Source organism: Aquila chrysaetos, chromosome Z (assembly GCF_900496995.4).
Source record: "Aquila chrysaetos chrysaetos chromosome Z, bAquChr1.4, whole genome shotgun sequence".
NCBI lineage: Eukaryota > Metazoa > Chordata > Aves > Accipitriformes > Accipitridae > Aquila > Aquila chrysaetos.
The window spans coordinates 87,472,598-87,493,918 of record NC_044030.1 but is presented as its reverse complement, the minus strand read 5'-3'; the positions used below and the strand labels follow the sequence as shown (position 1 = coordinate 87,493,918).

The following is a 21,321-nucleotide window of genomic DNA, read 5'->3' as shown; positions in this document are numbered from 1 at the left end:
AGATCTTTTTTCAAGTACTTTTTGCTCATACTTGGCCAGACCCTACATGCAACGTAGCGTTGTCGGGATGTGGTCCTACATCAGTCTGACTGTGCTGGGCTCTGCTTTACCCTGCTGTACCCCTGGCAGCGGTAACAGCCCGAGCCGGTGCTGGGGCCCTGGGCAGCGAAGCTCCGCGCCGCCCCGCGGTGCGGGACCGGGCTGTGGGGAGCAGCCAGACACTAGGAAGGCACCTGGAAAAAAACAGGAACTTTTCATCGCACAAGGAAGCAAAAGCATTGTTTTCCTCCTTTATTGAACTTTGGCAAATAATATGTGTGTGTGGGTTTTACATCAATAGCTATAAATAAAAATTTGAAAGCAATGTAATACTTGTCATTAAGATAAAGGACATCTATTGGCACAAATCATTGAGTAAAAACCCTTTAATGATAAAATAACATTCACTCTTTAGCTACTTTATTTGTCTGAAAAACTCAGCTTACACTCAGTTCAACATATCACCTTCCACAAAGTTAAAAAATGACATAAAATGACATAATAAAATATACCTTAAATTTCATAATACAAGTACCTTGGCAAATTTTAGCAAGCTGGACCATCTACTGCTGGCCACAGTAGTGAACATTGCCATTGTCTCACATACCCCTCCTTGCCTTTGGACTGAAAAATGCAGGTGAACTCAGCGTGTAGGTATTACAACAACTGCGTGTCGTCTGAGTAGCGTTGGGATCTGCTAGCATGAGTTGAGTCTGCCGAAACGAATATCGAGTCTGCTTATTGCGGAAGAACATATAAAGCTTCCTGGAAGATTAAACACTATTACAATCATTAACTGTCTTACAAAAAAACCTATTTAAAATTCTCGTATCCATTACTGTCTTTGGCAGATAAATAAGAAAAAAAAATAAACAGACTATATTACAAAGCTTTCATTATCACAATCTACTGTATAAGGCCAAATAAAAATATGTTTCTTTGCACTAATGAAAGCACATCTCTAATATATCCTTAATGACAGACAATATAAACACTCTACCGACGTTACTTCAGATGCCTCGTTAGAAGACTGCGACTTTCGTACTCCTATTCCCCAAGTGGCACTCTTCTACGCAGAGTAAAGTGTATTTAGTAGTTGATTTGGCTTTATGTCCAGCACGATCAGCGAGTCAGGGTCACGTTAGGAGTCTGAAGCCGGACCCGGGTATAAAAGACAATCAATCTGCCGGTCTGCGAGCGGCACCGTAAAACTGGGGGGTCTTGGGCGTGAAACCGGTTTGTGACACGAGGGCGAAATCAAAGCGGGTATAAAACATTTTAAGACACCTGAACCCAGCGCGGAGGGTGGTGAGTGGCGGGGCGGCCGGTGCCGGTGCCGGTGCCGGTGCTCCTGCTCCCTCCCGGTGGGAGCGCGGCAGCGGGGTCACCGGCTGCGCCGCGCGGGCGGGAGCGACGCGAGGGCTCTGGCCGCGCCGCCCGGACCGATGCCCCGCGATGGGCTCCTCCGTCGCGACAGGCGAGGCGGCTGGGGGAGCGCCGCCGACCCCCAACTCGCCCGCGTCCTGCCGAGCGCCCGCCCCGTCGCGACACGCGACACGACGGTCGGCCTGGGCAGGAGCCGCAGGCGAGGCAAGGGAGGCAGCCGGCGCTCCCGGAGCACGGCCACCGCGGCCGGCCGGGTCCCCCGGGCCTGCCATAAAGCCAAAGTAACTCCCGTTCCTGGGAAAAAACGCACAGTTGGCTCCCTTTTGAGCAAGACGTGTATTTTCACGTGACTGGCTTACGGGTCGAATTGGCTGGGAAAAAGCCGGCAGCTGGCCAAACTTTTCCTCAAAAAACAACTTAACTGGAATTCAATTTGAGTCTGTGTTTAGAACACGGACGGATCGGAACCGATGCGAGTATCAGTTCTGATCAGTACTTAACCGTATGAGGCAAAACTGTGCATGTTTTCACAGCTTAAAGGTATACACAACTGCGCCACAGCTGCTAACAGATAACAGGCTCCATGCATAAATAAATACCATCAAACCAAAAGACCTATTTTCAAATTCAAAAAAAGAAGTTGCCATTAAGAACCACGATGCATCACACTGCTAAGGTTTTGCCTCATGCATAAAAATGGTAGCGCTGATTGGCAGTTGCTAATTATAATACTACACTGTCACACAGAACACTTAGCTGTTCAGACCAAGTAGCACAAATGTAGAAAATAATCTTTTTTTTCTTTTTTTTTTCAACAGAGCAAATTAACACAGATTGTTTCTTCAGCAAAATATGAAACTGTAAACTTTGGGCTCATTCTGCAACTTTTCCCCAATCTGTAATAAAGAAAAAAACCCAACGGGAAGAAAGACTGACGTACATTTTTAAGCGCACCTTTTCCGTCTATTACAAAAGCACAACCTAAAACGTATAAAGCTTTTTTCTTTTTTAAATCACAGTTACCAAAAAGAAACAGTGAATAATTTATTACATACGCTATAATAACATTACTCTAAACAACTATTCTCTATGAGGTATATCTGAGAAAATTCGGTAAGGGATTGCACGGTCTGCGTTGCCAACATGCCCAGTTTTATATTAAAGCTTTGGAACCATGAAGAAAGAGAGGAGGAGGAGAGGGAGAGGGAGAGGGAGAGAAGAAGAAGGAGGAGGAGGAGAAAGAGGAGGAGAAGGAGGTGGAGGAGTGAGGAAGAGGAGGAGGAGGGGAAGGAGGAGGAGGAGGAGGGGGGAGGAGGAGGAGGAGGAGGGGGAGAGCCTTTGGTATTATTAGGAGTTTTGTTCTTTGCAGGGCTGCATTGCAAAGCACCACAGTACAAAAAGCCCACCAGGTACGATTCGGCGGCCCAGTTGAAGCTGAGGTATTCACAGGAAGAATAAAAAAAGCACAGAGAGGTCTAGACTGGCAAAATCGTTGCTTTGGTTCAAGCAAGGCACTCGTCCCGTGGTAATGTCACACTTTGCAAGTGAAGCATGAGTCCGGTAAGGAACGCGATTGCTGCAGAGGACCCTGCCAGCTCTGGGGATTTTCTGTGTCCAGCCTGCCACCCGCCCGTGCTGTGCAGGGGGTGGCGAGGGGCACGGCGGGAAGGTTCCACCGAGCACAAGGACAGATCGTCTCCTCCACGCCCAGAAGGCATCCTGAGAATTATTATAGCTTTTTACTGAAGGAATACATATATATATAGATATAAAAAGCACACTTGTCAAGTCCCTATCTTTTCCAATACAGACTTAAACCAAAAAAGAAACACAAATTAAAAGGCAACACTTAACCAAAGCGGAGCTTTTGCGTTGAGCTGTCGGCAATTTGTCTATGTGAAGCCCAAGGCATTGCTCAGGCAGATTTCCTAGGGAAAGGCTCAAGCCCCTGCAGCAGACGGCCCCGTCCCACCCTGGGATGTGGCTCCTCCGGGCTCTGCACTGATGCGGTGCCTAACCGATGCAGGAGATGCTGCGCTGGAGTGAGTGTCGCCTGCCTTAACTGTCATTAAATCGAGGTGTTTGTACCCATGTGGGTCAGGTCCGGAGATTTATAAACCAGCTTTTAAGCTCAGCCAAAAGTGCATACCTGCAATCTGAAATTTTTTTCTCTTTTAAATTTACCTACCAGCCTGTGCTCACCATTGTCTTGTTTTTACTGTGGAACAGGCTCTGCTAATGGCAGGATTAGGGGGGCTCCGAAAGAAAAGGTGAACTTGTGTCTGAACGTGCCTGTGGGAAGCTGCGGACGTACACCGTGGTGGGAGCAGCAAGCAGTGCCCAGGAGTGGATTTGGCTCATCAGAGCACTTGGTTCAGTCGTATAAACAGGATAAAACAGGCTCAAAGAAACAAATGCTAAAGGGCACCACTAATCCCCCAAAGACAAACAACCAACTTTTAAGTAATCGCTTAGGAACATGATACTAATGGAGCTTAATGTAGCTTTGTTTCATTGCTAACTTGAGAAAAATAATTAATTGAATTTCATATGAAAACTGTAACTGCAAACAACAACAGAAAAATGTGAGCAGGAGGGAGCAGCCTCTGTATCTGCCGTGCTCTCCGGGTTCAGCAGACACTGCGTGTGCGTGGACCAGGCAGAACTGGGTTGGTCCGAGCAAAGGGCTTGCTGCTCGGTGTCTCGGTGGCCAAAATTAAGAAGAATCCCCCTCCCCTCAGCCTAGCTGTCAGCAGTGGGATCCACCAGCTTGGGGGCCCATGGATCAGCCCGTTAGATTCTGTTCAAGCATGGCACTGCTTGTAAATAATAATTTCTAATGCTAATTGCTGCTGCTGCTGCGAACGCCCACCCATACATACTTAAGCAGGACTTCTGCAGGTGGCCGCATGCAGATCCCTTTCCCCAGGGAATCGGCTGATGGACAAAGCCTGGATTCATCTCCAGGTCAACACAACCGCTCCATCCACTGGAATTCGGCGTGGGGATGGACGTGAAATGGTTTCACGTCTCCAAACGTTTTTGGCTGGCAGGAAGGCATAAGGGAAACACAGAAAATGTTGTCACCAGAATTGGCAGCTTCCAGAAGAAGTATTTCTTTGGGTATCTGGGTTGCAGCTGTACATTACAGTGTGTAGGAGAGAACAGTTGAAACTATAAAAGAGCACAAGCAAAATGCAGACCGCACAGAGAAAGAAATCTTTGGTATCTTTGGTATCATCAACACGATTAAAATTACAAATGGAAAAAGTCAGTGAGGTAGCCTCTTTGGTTCTCACTAGAAATAGAAAGGTTTTTTCTTTTTTTCTTTTTTCCTTTTTTTTTTCTTTTTTCTTTTTTTTATACACACACAGAAGTTCATTCTTGGAAGCAGCTAGTTTAAGGGTTTCTCTCTTTTTGCTTGGCATGTATTATTTTTCCCCCAGCTTAAGTTTTAAGAAGCCACAAAGTTCAGGCAAAGTATCCCAGTGTCTTTTTTTTCCTATCGTTTCTGAATGCACAGTTTTAGGTTGAATATTCATTGCTTGTCCTCAAAATTCGCTCTGTTGTTCTTACAGAAAATCGGCTGTAGTGCTTTAAAGGTAATTCTAAATAAAAAATAAAAACTATACAAGGGCATCCTCAGATGATGATGAATAAGTTAAATAAATAAGTTATATTATGAAGGCTTTATGTGCCATAATAAAGGTACGTCGCACTTTCTAATCAGATGGGAAGGGATTAAATTAAATAATTTAAACTTTGATATTTAAACAATTAAAATTAATTAAAAGAAGAAATCAAAACTAGACTCCTGTTTTACGTAACTCGTAATTCTTCTGCTGTCTGTAACAGAACCTGGCTGCTCTATGAAGCAATACTAACTTTTAAGTGTATTTACTAACATAGGCTTCGCATCTCTGATGCGCTACAACAGTAAAATGGATAAATAAGCAAAATTAATCCCAAATTAATTCATCAATGATTGAATTTATGAATAAATAGTTACAAATAACTAACATTGGAGCCTGATCCCGCAGCCTGCATTCAGGCAAAACTCCCATTGAATTTTAAAGCTAAAATGAAACTCAATGGGATTTAGACTGAACAGAGATTTCAGGACCTACTCTAAGACTAAATTAAATAAATTACATTATTGATAGATAATATATTGGCTTAAAACCCACAAGTGTCTGGAAAAAAATAAAACCATTTTAAGCTTTGCCTTTTTAAAAAATTTAAACAATAAAAATTCCCCTTAATAAATATAAAGGAGGCCAAGTATAAAGTTTCCCCATGTCTTAAAAATACTTAGGTATTGTGACAAGCAAGAAAAACATCGGGTTTTGTCCGAAGCTAGCACACTCTTTGCAATACCATGTCGTTACCGTGTCTTGCTTTGGAAGAGGAGATCCCTATTCCCTTATGCAGGTTTGAGCGTAGTTTGCTGGTTTAGTCCTTCGCAGGTCTTTGGATTCAGCTTTAGGTAAGAGAGAGCCAGAATAAAGCTATTCAACCGAAGTCATCAAGCACATTCTTTGTTCCTTCACGGATGATTAAGCAATATCCAAGGTTTCTTGAAAGTTGAATTCATCTTGGATGTGCCTGTGGTAGTAACTCCAAGTACACGGTACAGAAGATGCTGGGATACTATCTGTACATACTAGTCTTTCGTATCAGAATAAATAAAAGGAACAAGTTACATTACACGGCTCTATAGATTCATAAATATATGGTATATAAACGTAACATATCTGAGTTTTTTTTAGTACGGGCAGAATATAGCATATATTCTGCTCATACTTGTACATACAAATATATCTACCCACAGTATATGCTATCGACACTCCTCTTCTGAGATAGCTGCTACATAAAAGCCTACAAGAGTTGACAGTGAAATGGAAGACATAACATAGGGCCATGAAAGATGCAGGGATAAAAAATGCAGCAGTATTTCCAGATGTTCAGATGAAAATGATGTTTGACAAATATGGAGGAAACATGGGTATTGATATATTTGCAATCCCCAGCACAGAGAAGCCTCATGTGTTTTGCTAAACAAATGCTGCAGTGCGGGCAGTAAGGGCAGCCTTGGCACTACTCAGTGTAATTATGTCGTTCCTGGTGTGAGATGGCGGATCAACATTTGAAAGATCAAGGAAAAAACTTAAGCCATAACATTGCATAACAAAACCTTCCACAATTTGGAGAAAATGAATGACTTCATTGAAGATACATTTTCTCGTAATTCAGGAATTGATCTAGACTTACTTCGTTACGGCTATTGGGATGAACTCTGAAGAGAAATAAAAAGCCCAGGTCTTTGCTCACAGACTTCACGAGAAGCCCAGGGCAGGCTCCCCTCTGCCTCTAAGGACGGTGGTACGCGGGAGGCAAGCCCATCGGCCCGTGGACGTCCCTAACGTGAAGTGTCCCAGGCGCCCATCTCTGCGGCGGACACCGGCTGCCAGGCGCACGCCTTAGGGGACGCCTGGGACTCGGTCCTTGTCCGAGGTGACACGCTTCTCTGCCTTGGGACTGCGGGAAGGGGACGGGAGGTAAGGAACGACAGTTGGGTTTTCACTGGTGGTGTGTCATCTCCTGCAGTGCTTACAGGGGCACTATGGAACGGAGCGTGAGAAAAGTGATCGAGAGCCAGCATCTGCCTGCTGCAGATTGAGAGAGGACGCTTTCAGAATGAGACATTTCCCCGGAGGGCAATGCCACGTTCGAAGCGCACATGGAGAGGCTGGTTTGAGTGGACCCCCTTGGATGGGAATGAAGGTGAAACGTCAACGTGACCAAACCACCTCAGCTGGGCCCTGCTCTACAGCATGCTGACTCAGAACTTCTCTCTCAAATACCCGGAGGCATCCGTACACATCAGCCCAGACCTGAACCATTTTTTGGCAGCTTTATTCCATGTCTGACTACAAGGCTTCTTTGGATCATTTTCAAATCATGCATGATCTGTCTGGAAATCTAAGTTGAGGGATGTTTTGATTCCCAGAGCTTGTCAGTTTAGCTGTGAGGATCCCGAATTTACTTTTCAGAAACGTTTCCTGTCCTGAGCGGACAAGGCTTTTTGATTTTCTTTCTTTTTTTAAGTGTAAGCACTGGAAAATAACTGCAGCACTTTTGCAAAGTAGTTAAAAGGAAGCCCTCATTTAAAGGTAGAGATGGAGAAAAATGGTAGCACTGCGCTCCAGCTGTGAAGATAAATTTGGACCTAGGCCTGCGTGTCATGATTTGGATCACCATGACTTTGATCAACCAACATAACATGTCTAATATGTCAAAACGAACTACTGAACTGCCACATGAACTGCTGAAACCTCAATTTTGGTTCAGATCGGGATCTGATCTCAGTGAGCCAGGCTGTGGCAGTGCTCAGCACTTACAATGACATAAATCGGTACATATATATTGCAAGTTTTATCCCCAGGGAAGGGAAAGAATGGTGTAGGTTACTCAACCGATTTCACATACAGAAGGATGGCTGTTCAAAGCTCTAGACATACAGGAGACCAACTCTACCCGGCAAAACAAGTCATACCCAACCGACAAGTTTTTCCTACGTGGCTCTGGAGAGAGGAGACATACCAGCGTAGTATCCCAACGTCTTGCACTTGGAGTCCATGCAGCTCTTGGAGAGATCCCATGTGGGGCAGAAACAGGAAAAACATAAATAAACCCACCCTTCTGGTTGCACAAAGAAACAGAAGTGATTACCTGTACAGAGATCAATGGTGCTATATGCATTTAGTCGTGCAAGAGGAGATAATGAACTGAAACACAAGTAGTGAGAATCCTCATCTTTGGTATTGTAGCTGTTGAGGTTTTGGTTGCTCTGTTCCTTGTTCTTTTGAAAAAACTGCATAGGCACAAATTAAAGACAATCTTCAACTTTAAGATGACTGAGTTGTCAAATGAAGCAGCAATCGTACTGGCTTTGCTTTGTTCTCGTTCTTGTCAACCCTTTCTTTGAGATCTGCTTCCTAAAACGTCCAAGATGTCTGTCAAAACACAGTGTGTTACTCATTTGCTTCCTGACGTGCTTCCTTGTTTTTTTTATTTTTATTTTATTTTTAAATGGAACAGTTTGTTGCAGAAGAAGTAGGTGCAGAAAACGTTTCTTTGGTTTCGATTAAGTAGTACATAAAAAAAGTCTCAAGTGTCTCTAAAGAACCACGACCGCACTTGGCTTGCTGCCGCAGACTCGGCCGGTGCTCCAGGAGGGGCCGTTCACTGGTAAGCGCGCACATCGAGCGGCCGCGGCCGTTTCGGCGGCGCGGGTCGGGGCTGCGAGGCGCGGACGGGGCCGCGGCGTCGGTGCGGCGGCTGCGGCCGGGGCTCTGCTCGCGTCGGCTGCCAGCGCTGCCTGCCCGCTCCGCCGCAGGGCAGCCGCCGGAGGTGGAGAGAGGGCTTGGAGTTTGTGAGGCTTCCCCATCGCCAAACAACCACCCGCACCAGCGATGACAAAGAGAAAATGGCAAGTTATAAACATCTTTGGCTTGCAGTAATCCTGTCTCTTTGGTGTGCTGTGTTCCCGCCAGCTTGGGAAACTGGTGGATAAAAGGAACTTAGGGGATGCAAGAGGTCTAGATGGCATATTGAAGTCATATGCGGCACATCTAAAACGGTCAGTGGCATCTGAGGGCTTGTTTCTGGTTTTTTTCCTGCTTGAAAGTACCATAAAATACCGAAAAAATGAACAAAAGTACACTGAAAGCTAAATACGTTTCAGTAACAAGAACGTTGTCGAGGAGAAACTAGAATCCTGGTAACTAAAAAGGACGTATTAATGACCTAAAAAAATCTAGATCTTTCAAAACGTTGTGTTTGCTCCATGTACTGTAGCAGTTAAATTGACCTCCTGAGTGTGCATCTGCATTAGGTACAAACACAGAACTTGTGAGAAACTGCAAACTGTGCTTGAGGCTCGTGTGGTCACAGAGGTGTTCCCTACCGACCTTGGAAGTTAGACTGCATCTTGAAACAATCGCTGTAGTGAGTCCAGGATCGTACCTATCTCTATAGCTACCGGCTTTGTGCTTGATACTTTGAGCTCAAGTGAACTGAATTTTTCTGATCCAAGATCAAGCTATACTCACTGATTAAATTAAACAAACTAAAAAAAAAAAACCAAAAAAACCCAAACAAAAACTTAAAATTTGATCTCTTTTCTTTTTTCCCAAAACACTTAACAAAACCATGCCTGAGTTTTAAAAACAGGTTCTCGGATTCTTTAGCGTCTACGTGTCAGACTTTGTGCTCCGTTCTCGCGTGGCCGCGCCACTGCGGCGAGCTTTGGTGCAGGGCGGTGTGGCCAGCACCGGCGCCCTGCCGGCAAACACCGGGCACGCGCAGGTTGCCCGGGCTCGCAGCGGCACCCCCGCCGGCCGGGGCTCTTTGGGGCTCAGGAGAAACTTGCCTCACGAATGACTCCCCTACGTTTCAGACCTGCTTCGCCTGTCCTGAGCATAGTATTGTAGAGAAAGAGGTTAATTTTTCAACTTGCGCCTGCTAAGACTGACTAAAAGCCGTAAGAAGTGTCCTCTGTTACAGCTGGGCTGGGGTTCGTTTCCAGGAGGATTGTGCTTTAAGTCACCAGTGAAGGGCCCCGCCGCGAAGCCGCTCTCTCCGCCGCGCCGCGCCGTGCCGTGCCACGCCGCGCCGTGCCGGCCGCTCCCCGTCACGCTTTGGTACAGGTGCTGGGGGCCGAGGAGGAGCCCCCGGAGCTCAGGTCGTCCTGCCACTTCTCCAGGCTGCGCCGCCGGGCGTTCATGAAGAAGTTGCTGACGGTGGTGAGCTCCAGGCCCAGCTGCTGGGAGATGGTGATCTGCATTTCTTTGGAAGGGCGCTTGTTCTCCTTGAAGATGGCGAAAAGCGTTCTGCGCTGGAGGTCCGTGAAAACCAGGCGAGATTTCTTCTGGGAGTTGTTCCGCTCTTTGTTCGGCTCTTGCTCTTTGCGTTTGCAGGCTGGGGAGGGGGTGGGCAGCGACAGAGAGAAAGCAAGCGTCAGGACGCGCGCAGCGGCCCGCAGACCCCGCCGGCCACGCCGGCACCGCGCCGGCACGCGGGACCCGAGGGCTCACGGAGGAATCCCCAAGGGCTCACGGAGGAATCCCCGGGGGGCTACGCTGGTGTTTGCGCTCGCACCCCAAAGACCTTTGCCTTTTCAGAAATGATGTTGGATGGGCACCTGACTGGTGGGTGCTCGGGCACTGAACTCCTAGGCAATCGCAGCGCTCCCCCCCGGCCATCCCCAGACACAGCCCTCGAGTTCACTTGCCATTTCTGGACAGTGGCCAACTTTCGAGATTCTCCACGCTTTTTATAAAGCCACCGTCTGAGAAATGCGTTGCTCTTCTGTTACAGCAGCATTCGAATTAACAATTTAGCTTATCTGATGTCAGTCTAGGAAAGAAAATGCAAAGCAGATCCTTTTTTTCCCTTCAATAGCTAAGACAAAGATTAATTCTTTGTAGAAACTGATCTTGTGCCGTAGCATGTAACAACTGCAGATTACTATTTTTCAACAAAACTGTGCAGGCCACTATTCCATAATGTAAACCCCACCCCTTGGGTAACGTACAGGACAGAGGAAACACAACTGGAAATTGCTCTTCCTGCATTTAGAAGAAATCTATTCATATTTTGGGACAGATAGCCTTTTCTTTGATCTGCCATTCCAAACACATACTTAAAACAACTACCATGGGCACAATGGTGAAGGCAGGAACCCCCCAAACCCGCTTGGTTAGTACAGGGGGCAGAACAGCAGAAACTGCCCCACTGCCCCCTCCCCACGGTCCCTACATGATTTGCAACACAAAAACACCTTCCATGTGGGGCTGTGGTGTCTTTTCTGGGCACCAGCTGAAATCCACAGCACACTGGGCTGCCTTCCTGTCTGCCAGCGAAAGCACCCAACTCCTGCCAGGCATTCCCCGGGAACTGGTGCCCCCACGTCCTTCTGCACCCATTTCCCCCACTCACTCCCGCCCAGCGGCCGGGCGTGCAGGAGGGATGCTCGCAGCACCCGCGCCAACGGGTCCTCTCCCAGAAGATGTCCGCAGGACGGAGAGGTGCTGGCGATACGCCCACAGACACCGAGGGACGGGTAAAACCCTGTGGCAGGGGAGGACGCGTGGTCAAACTCTGCTCCCAGCTTTGCTCTCTCTGACCCAGGACAGGCTGCTCCGCTCCCCACATTCATCTTCTCCATCTCCAAAAGGAGGCCTGGTGCCACCTCGCCAACAGCGAGGTCTAACATTGGCACAGGAGTTTTATTACTTTAAACACCCCAAAGTACACCCCGCTCAAAGCTCCCATGGCAGCAGCTCCCTGTGACCACCACTGGGGAAAAGTCATGTTCGAGAGCACAAACTGCCATCCTCCAGCTGAACCTTCTGTGTGCTTGTTTTCTCCAGAAAGAGACCTCTGTGGCCACTTTTTAACCATTTACCCATTTATTTGTGGTTTCTATCCACTGCTCCAACAGCTGCTGTCTGAAAAAAGCAGCCAAAACTTCAGACATCTGTTGTGAGACAAACTCTTAACTTCTGCTGTGAGACCATTTGTTTACGGCCTTGCGTAGAAATAACCAGACCACCTAGTGCGTCTCAAATTCTACAACTCTCTATAAGGTTGCACTTCCATGCGGTCTCTCACAGACTACAATGTAGAAAAGCTATGGAAAAAACAGACAGACATGAAATTGCAACTTTCTGAGATGAAACGGTAGCAGTGCCTGCTGTTTAGGCAATGTCCCTCATCAGCAATTACCTCTCCCCGCATCCCCAGATCGCGTGGACATCCAGGCAGCCCCTTTGCTCCAAAGCCACCCGGCAGCCGCCACCTGATGCACGTGGTTTAAGGCCAGCCAAGGCTTCTCCTCGCTGCCTGCAGCTGCCTGCTGGATGGCTCCAGGCGCGCAACCTCCCCCGGGCACCTCACCCCCCCCCCGGCATGGCCAGGGGCTGCAGCGCAGCCCCGCTTGCCGGTAGCTCCATCCTGTTCATCGCTGCTTCACAGCCGAGTCTTAAACTGCAACGACTGCATTTTCCATAAGCAAGCTCGGAAGCATCGCTGAAACCAGGGATGGCATTACACAGCACGATACGCTCCCCCTGCACGACGCTCTTCACAAGTTGGTCCAGAAATGAGGTAACGCTTCCCAGCGGAAATCATCTATGAACGTGCAGCTTTGCTGAAAGACACGGGCTGATTTTTTTTTCCCAACATTTGCCAGCTGAGCTGCCTAGAACAACTGAGCTGCCTAGAAATCCGGGCCCTATATATTTGAGTTTATCTGCATTTCGGTTTACAGCATGCATTTTGAAGCTCCTTCCAGGGCAGCAAAGTAGTCTAAACCACCTGGGATTGCAGGCAAAAGTCTTTCATCTGAGAATAAATCTCCCCGTCCTCCTTGGATCGTCTTTATTGCCTTAAAGCCTGACCCTCTCCTTCCCTGGGCTGGAGGCTCGGCACGGCCGGCCTCCCTGCTCCCCAGCGCGGGGCGGCTGGGTGGGAAGGGCTGCAAGGCACAGGGCGGCCGCAGAGCCCTGGGGCGAGCCGGCAGTGCCCTGCGGGGGCCAGCGCCATCCCTCTCCCCCGGGCATCCCCCAAGGCCAAGGGCGAAGCCAGCCAGAAATGCCCGTCAGAGCTCAGGTCAGGCAGGGCAGCAGCGCTGGACCATCACTGTGCCAAGCGATGCTAATGGATCCTAAAAAAAAATCAGTATTAATAGCTGGTCTGTATTTATTAGCACAGAGAGAACATCAAGTGCTGAAACCAATACCACTGCCGTAGCATACCCAGATTTAAAAATAGCCTGATAAGGCTGTCTACACAGGGCAGTAAGATAAAAAAAAATCCATATGTTGACATGGCTAGGTAATGTGCTGGGACAAAATAAGTAGAGTGAATTGATAAGTGGATGGGTTTTTAAGCAGCCCTATTAAATAATTCTGCAGGTCTAGAATGTGAAATGAGAACCTGGCCCAAAAAGTAAAACTCAGGCTGTGGAAATGCCTGTAATTAACCCGAAGTCAGGACCGTACTGTCTTACCTGTGCCTGAGCATGGCACCACAGGGAGCCTGGCTCAGCCGGGTGCGTAACAGACTACGCTGATCAGCTTAGTTTTGTGCACAGGACAGTATTTCTGCAGGAAACTGGAATATTTTGTTGGGAGTGGCTGACTCTGACCCCTCTCTTGTATCTGTTCTCAGCTGCCAAATGCCAGCGGCTGCCACAGAGCTGCCTCTGGGAGGAAGGCAGGGGTCGGACCATTCGAAATACCCCCAGGTGGGCCCAAAGGCATCATGCGGGAAGAATTCAGATTCTCTGAACTGCACCTCTAACACACTCCACAGATAATGTTTTACTGCCTGTCTGAGACAAAAAAGCAGATTTTAGGCTGGATTCCTGCATTCAACGCTTTGCCTTCTGTCTGCAATCCATGCGGCGGTACTCCCGACAGTGGGGATGTGACGAGTGCCTGCATCTTTGCTGCAGTTTCTAATAGGTTCCGGGACACCAGGAAGGGTCTAGTGTTTCCTAACATCACTAATTTATGTCCAGAGATACTCTGCGTTTTACAGTTATTGGTATCTTATAATAAATAATGCAAAGGTATGTGCTTTTCAATGCATTCAGTAAATACTTTCCTTGAACTGTTAAGTTTGCTCTTGAAAAGGCACCATAAAGGCAAATGTTGTTCCTTGACATGCATTTATCAGAAGAGAAAAATGGAGTGAGCACTCTAATAAAATAAGGTTATTTTCCAGGAAACCGGCCTACAGAAAGAGAAACGTTTTAATAGTAGAGGGAAGGGAAGCGGCCATCTTGATTCTAAGAACAATTTGATTTATTAACTGCAGTTAATACTGAACATATTCTATGGAGGAAAATGGACAACTGGCAAGAATTGAAAGCCATAACTGTGGAAAAAAAAAAATCTTCCCTTTTCTTCTACACTGGACTAAAGACGCTTTACATAGAAACAATATACAAAGAGCTCAGATTCAGTACTCCCTCACTTAATGTTGACTGAAGTGGACCCCCCCAAATTTAAAGGGCATTAAGAGCAGTGCTGAGACCTGACACTGCACTGCAGGGCTGTGTCCTTCAAGGAGGGACAGTCTGTCTTCAGTGAGCGTAGGTTTATTCTGCAGCTAAAACTAAGAATGTTTAAAAAATGTTGCTTTAAAACAGAATTAGGTATTGCTTAGAAATAAAAAAAAAAAATTAAAAAAAGCACCCAGAGTAAGTGTGGAGAGGCAGGAGGCAAGTCAGATGAGGCACCAGGAGGTGACAGGAATGAGCCCCAGAATCTCTGCAGTTCTCGGCGCTAATGACGTTCCTCTCTATGAAGACAACAACTATTCAGATGTTCAACTTTAAATATGCAAGACACTCCATTGATTTTTTATTAGCATGTTTGCAAGCCTGAGGTTAAGCATGTGCTGAAATATTTTGCTAGATCCCGCAGACAGTGAGAGCAAAGGCAGGCAGGCAGGCAGTCGTCCCTCCTGGCTAGCAGATACAGCAGCTTTCAGAAAGTTTCACCCAACCCCACCTTTCTGTGCGAGGATTTGGCAGCTGGGAAACATGCCAGCCAAGTACCGTGCCCTGTTCATCACCAAAATCCAGCCATCGGTCCAGGCTGCCCTGCGCGGCTGCAGCCCCGGGAACTGGGTAAAGCCCCACCGCTCCCGGCTCGTCCGCCTCTGCCTCCGCAGAGCCTTGCTAAGGGGCTGTCTCCCCGAATCCCCTCCACCCGTAAGCCAGCTCCCCCGGTCAGTAAGGCTGGAGCTCATTTCACCTAACGTTAGCCAGGGCATCCCATGTCCCGGCTTCCCCTGCAGCCAGGGCACAAGTGTCGGATGCAGCCGGGATGCGACCCCTCCTGCAGGCAGACGCCTCGCTGCGAGCGGGTGACAGCACGGAAGGACACGGCCTCCGCTCACGTCTGCCACGGACTCCATCGTGTCTTGGGACACACCTCTCTTTCTAGAAGAAAATTTGCTCTAAACTGCCCACATTTAATAGCTTTCAATACAATTCACGTGAAAAAAGAATCATATCACATCGCTCTGGAAGAATCACGACCCCACTGTAACCAGGAGCTGTAGTGACTGATGTGTACTGCATCAGTTCCAGCATCTGCAACCCCATCGGCTTGAAAGGGATCTGCAGGAAAGTGGTGACTTTTTGGATTTTATTTCTGCAAGCTCCTCTGCATTTTGGTTTCCTTGTGAACTTCATGTGCTTCTAATTTAAGCTCAATTATTTTTGTCACTGAGTATCATTAAATTGAATATTTCGACTAATAGTTCATTTGTCTTATTTTCTGCAACAATAACTCTTATTTTCCATTTTCTTCCTCAGAAGAGAGGAACCTAGCCAGCCCATGCATTACAAGTAGCTATAAATCCTGAAAAATATCTAGAAGCATTTCAGTTGATAAGCATTGCCTTTAAAACTTCTGTTTATAAAGGCCGAAGCACTGGAAAATTTACTCTGTCATTAAAGATGAACGCGTGCCAACTACCAGCAAAAGGCAGTGGATTCCCTACCATCACCGTGGGGGTCTCCCTCCCCTCCGCCCTTCTGCACGGAGAGGGCTCATCCCCCAGGAGCTGCGGTGGTCCCCAGCGCCCAGAGCAGCCCTGCCCAGCCCTGCCCAGCGCGGGGGCCAAGCACCTCGCTGCCAGGCTGTGGATCCCACCGTGCTCCGGCCCTGGCCCAGCTCAGGCGGGAGAGCTGCCGCAGCCGGTGGATCCCTGCGGAGTGGGACCCACCGTCCCGGGCAAGTCCTCCACGGAGCTGGTGAAAAGCTCGATGAAATGCAACGGTCCAGATCAGACGATTTGGCATTTTCTCGGGTCGGGTTTTTTTCACTGAAAGATATCCACCGGGCTCCATTGCTAATGGCTGAAACAGCGTGCAGCTCGGAGCAATCAATCTGCAGCGTGTAACGCTGGCCTTACGAAACCCAGAAGCAGCGTTGCGTATCCCTATAGGCAGCAATAGTTCCTGTCAGCTGTTTATGCACACACAGAAAGACCAGTCCTTTTTATAGAAACTGCTTTTGCCACATGTAGGCCAAAATTGATTGATACGGAGCTCACCGCTGTGACTGACAGCGCTGCACTAGTATTCTGCCAAATCCCACCCTCCAAAGGCACTGCACAGGGATGCTCCCTGGGGTGAGCCGGGGCCTCCCTTGGCTCCTCTGCTTCTCCCTGCACTGGTGCTCCGGAGGGTCACCAGCATCAGGAGGAGGAGGACGGGCAGGACGGGGGGGTCCCAGGGGCTGGAGTGGTGCCTGCGCGGTCCCTGGTGAAGAGGAGCTGCTTGCAGAGCCGGGTGGTCGGGCTGCCTCGTGCCTGTGAATCATCTCAGCACGTATTTCAGAAAGCAGGCTCTGCAGAGCTTGGGTGGGTGCGTGTTCACGCCACGGCTGCTGGTGGCCGGGACACCCAGAGAAAGCCCGTGTCCCACGGCTGAGAAAGAGGGATCGGGACCGTGCCGCTGGCAGCGGATGGGGCAAACTCTGCTCATCTGCGTCAGCACTGCTTGTTGCTACGCTTGCGGCAAGCATGCCAACGTAGAAATAACGATTGCTCAAGCAAAGGAAAAAACGTTGATGTGAGATCTTTCACTGGCTAATGCCACCACGGCCGGAGCTGCGGGGAGTCCGGGAAGCGACGTCCCCGAGGTGCGGGGGGCTGGTCTGTAAGGGGGCACCAGGCAGTGATGCTTACGGGCAGAGGGGCTTTGCCAACCAAGCTTTGAGACCACAAACTGTAGCGACAGGCACAGAGAGACCCGCGGAGACCACAGACCCATCCCATTTCTCTTCCGAGAGCCTGACACCAGTTTCCTTTGGATACTGGAAACATTAATGAAACAGCTGCCGTGATGTTCTGTCCTGTGAAGCACAAGCACAGTGCAAGCCCGGCTTCTCGTACAAACAAAACCCCAACGTGAATCTGACGTCAATTCACTTCCCCCCTCAGGTATCTCTACTTTTAAACCAATTAGGCGAGGGGCTTTTAACCAGAAACCCTGGAGGACTATTTAGCAGTCTGAAATTTCTCAGGACCATACTTCATGGTCTACTTTTCCTGAAAAAAGCCTCCCTTTGTCTCCTCTAAATCTGGTTCCCTGCAGTTTCTCAAGTTAACTAACACCCTCAGATAATCACTAGTTTTCTAATGTTTTTACTCTAATGGCAAAAGTGACTTTGGACCCATGAAACAAATAGCAGATGCTAAGAAGGAGCCAAGTAGAGAACAGTATTTCCTTAATCCAGCAGTAAGTAATTTCTCTCTATCGTTCGTAAGGATAAGCCATGAATATTGATCTCCCATATGTGGTTTCATACGGGTGTAGTACGAAGTCAACTAAACCCAGTTATCTGTCTGATGGAACTAAAAAATGTTCCTCAATTTGATTTCGGAGAGAACTCAATGTGAAGGAAATTTAATTATGCTAGTAATACTGAACACAATGAAATGACCATCAAAACGTTTTCCAAAGGTTTAAAATGTTTTTCTTTCGCTATGATTCACTTAAAGCAACCTCTTGTATTTCTGTGTTACTACAATCTGTTAAAAACTAGGCCTCAAAAATCAATTTGATTACCTCTCTGAATTAAGTATGCACAAATGAAAGCAATTGAGATCAATACAAATTAGGTTAAGTACTCCACTGTGTACAAAATCATTATGTAACAAGAAACAATTTGAATGAAGATGCAAATAATCACATTGTCGGGGTGTGCAGCCAGTGCGCCTTCACCTGCTCATTTCCATTGGCTGCACACATGCACGAAACCCTCCTGATCTCTGTAATCCCTACAAATGCCCTCTGATGGCAGTTATCTAGAAAAACAGAGTATGCCCACAAATGAGAAGTGTAGCACAAAGCGTTAATTCTGTTCTTCCAGAGACGGTCTGTCATTATGGGAGAAGATCTTTTTGCTTGCCCAAACCGAGCCTCCTGTAACAGCAAGATGTTCCCTACACCGCGATTCCTGTTTGGAGATACAGGGACTGCTACAACGCTCTGAGAAAGAAGTGCACAACCTCGCTGCTTCCTGCCAGGAATGGGTTTTCTCAATACTCAACCTGATTTTTCTCTCTCTTAATTCTGTCACGGAAGGAACGCCTTCCTCTCTCTAGGTCTTGCATCCTTCAGCTATTCCAGAAGAAAAGATGAATGGGTTTGGGGACTTGGTTCTTTTATATTTCTTTCTGGCACGTAGCAGGTCTCAGGCTATTTGTGTCAAATCTCTTGTAAATCTGCTGGGTGGCTGAAATTGGGCTGTAAATTCTGCAGGGCAGGGGCTGCTTCCTCCCATGCAGTGCTGCAACACCCATCTCAGTGCGGGATCCGTGACAAGGGCCTCTAAGTACTATTGTAATATACTTCCATCATTAATACAGAATAATAAATAATAGATGGGATAGGGCCGATTTATTGCACTCTAGGGCGAGAATGAGTGGAGGCTCGGTGAGCATGCAGTACCGTTTCAATGTACTCCTTGTCACCGAGCGGCTGCAAGCTCTAACCATGCACTGAAGCCGTTTCTGCAAGGCAGCCCCCCCAGTTTCTCTTCTGTGGCCGAGGCAGGGAGCGTCCCCTGACACTCAATATCCATCTCTCTCTCTACAAACAAGCTTTTCTGCGAGCTGCAAAAGGAACAGACCTGATTTCTGACAGATTTCTGTTTCAGAGTTGATCAGGAGGTCTCCTTTCCAACAGCTGGGGTATGTGAAAGCTCTCCCTCCTGCCGGGATCACTGTCCAGCTGGTGCAAGCTCATGCCGTAGCCTTGTTGCAGGGCAGGCACTTGGGGCACCTTCCTTCTCCCCACAGGACTCCTGTTTTTACAAGAAGGGGTGCAACTGCCCACAGTTACCCATGAGACCTCTGGTCCTGGGTGCAATGACACCCCTGGGGTACCCCGCAGGGAACCAGTGACATTGCGAGGAGGGGAGCGGTGGGGCTGCAGGGACAGACAGACGGACGCACTGCATAACTGCATCAACCTCACTGGGGTGCCAAAATACACTGGTGCTGGTTCAGAGTTCCGGCTGCTTTCAGAAGCACAAGCTGACAGAAACTGTAGAAGCGGCAGCATCTAAAAGCCATCACCTGACTGCGATGAGCAGTGTCACCCCGCTTGCAGTGCTGATGTCCCACTCCCGGCACCACCAGCTCTCGCAGCAGTGCGGCTGCTCGGGTACTCTGCCCAGTCACGGCACAACGTTGGCTCCTTCAAACTGCACTCTGCGAGTCCTTCACTTCTAACGCTTGGGAGATTTATGTCTCCTCTTGTTCTGGAGATTCTCCCTTTTGAATCCCAAAATAGTTTCCAGCTGAATTACAACACTTTTCTGTAACAAGGATTTATATTCCCCTCGTCAGAGCACAGAGCTGAAACCAAAGCTTCCCCACACTGAGTGTGCTGCCTGTTGTAGCAGCATCTACAAGTGATGCGCTAGCACATCCCCTCAAGTACCAGGATACAGCTGTGACCTTCTCCCCTTGGAGAAAGGGAAGCGCTTCAGGCATCTTTTCCAGGAAAGGACTGGGAATTTAAAGTTGAGGTAGGTGAGCAAGCACTGAATAGGAGTCTGAAATCTTAGCGTGGATTAGAATTTGAAATACATTGCCTTCTTATTTTCTTCTGACTACACCTCGCAGCTTTCCCATAGCTATGCCGCTTTGACACCCTCCCATGCTGCGGCTCCCTCCTGGCACCTTACACTTGCAAGTCAGAGTCGCAAGCTGAGTCCTGTGGGCCCTACTGCAAGGGAAAGTACGGACCTACTGAGTTCTTGCCGTGTGCCTCCAGAACCAGCTTGTTTTCAGAAATTCTGACTCATGGGAGAAAGCAGGAAATGATTGTTTCCTTTTAATGGCTGTTACTGATAGGGTGCAATTACGAAGAACAGGAGAGGACAGGAGCAAAGCTCTGCTGACTTATCTGGGAAAGACAGACCTGTGCTGCCCTCCTGGCTCCCCGAGCTCTGCTTGCACTTCAGATGAGGACTGCTGAATACACAAAGCAAGAGCAGGCCTGGCAGGAGCGGTGTTCTTTGCCATACGGTCAGGTTCCCATGTCCTTCTTCCCAGGGGCTTACGAAAGCGCGGCTTCAGCAGGAGAGGTAAGCGTCCTTCCCCTGCCCAGCGCCAACAAGGTAGCGTGCGGAGGTGAGGAAGGGAGTGAGCTCCTTCCAGGCAGAGGGGCCATGGGTCTCCCACCTCCGCAGCGAACGTGCTACCACGCAGCTGGCGGATGGGAGAGGGGATGGCACTTCAGCAGGCTATGTGGCTGACAGCAGTTGCGTCAAGTAGTGCTCCTGTCACCCCCATGGTACGAGCCGGCTGACACCCAGCGTGGCTCCGCCGTCGGGTCTGTGCGGCCGTGCCCCACAGGACACCTCTTCTGCCGTGCACCGTCAGGGCGGGATGCGAGAGGACACCAAGACGCTGCACCCTGGCAGGATCCGGGCATGATGGAGGAGAAAGTTGGTGCTGAAGATGCCAGAAGGACAGGGAAAAAGCTTTGGGAGCTTATACCTAATCCATGTGAGCCTCTGCACATCAGGAGGCTGTGGTCAGGGCTGACATGGTGCTGTGGTGCCACTGGTCCTTACCAACAATAGCTGGTGGAAAGATGTTTGTGCTGTGACACTGGCTGCTGAGGAAAGCAGCGGTGTCCTCACCTGATACGGGAACGAGGGGGCATGATAAGCACAGAGAAGGAAAACGGAGAGGAAGGTGTGTGGGAAGCTCTCCAAGGAAGACTTCCTCATGCTCTTCCTGTACCTTCTTCAGCTACGTGCCGCTTTGCCAAAGCTTAATGCCTCA

At 48.5% G+C, this 21,321-nt stretch overlaps 1 protein-coding gene across 1 annotated transcript in view; it reads right to left on the bottom strand.

The window, feature by feature from the left end:
• Nucleotides 1-278: 278 nt before the first annotated feature.
• ONECUT2 (one cut homeobox 2) overlaps nt 279-21,321 on the bottom strand; it is a 28,588-nt gene continuing 7,545 nt past the window's right edge. Inside the window, exon 2 of the mRNA XM_030004339.2 lies at nt 279-10,407. Coding sequence (XP_029860199.1) covers nt 10,121-10,407 — 287 coding nt within the window. The 3' untranslated portion in view covers nt 279-10,120. The remainder of the gene's footprint in view (nt 10,408-21,321) is intronic.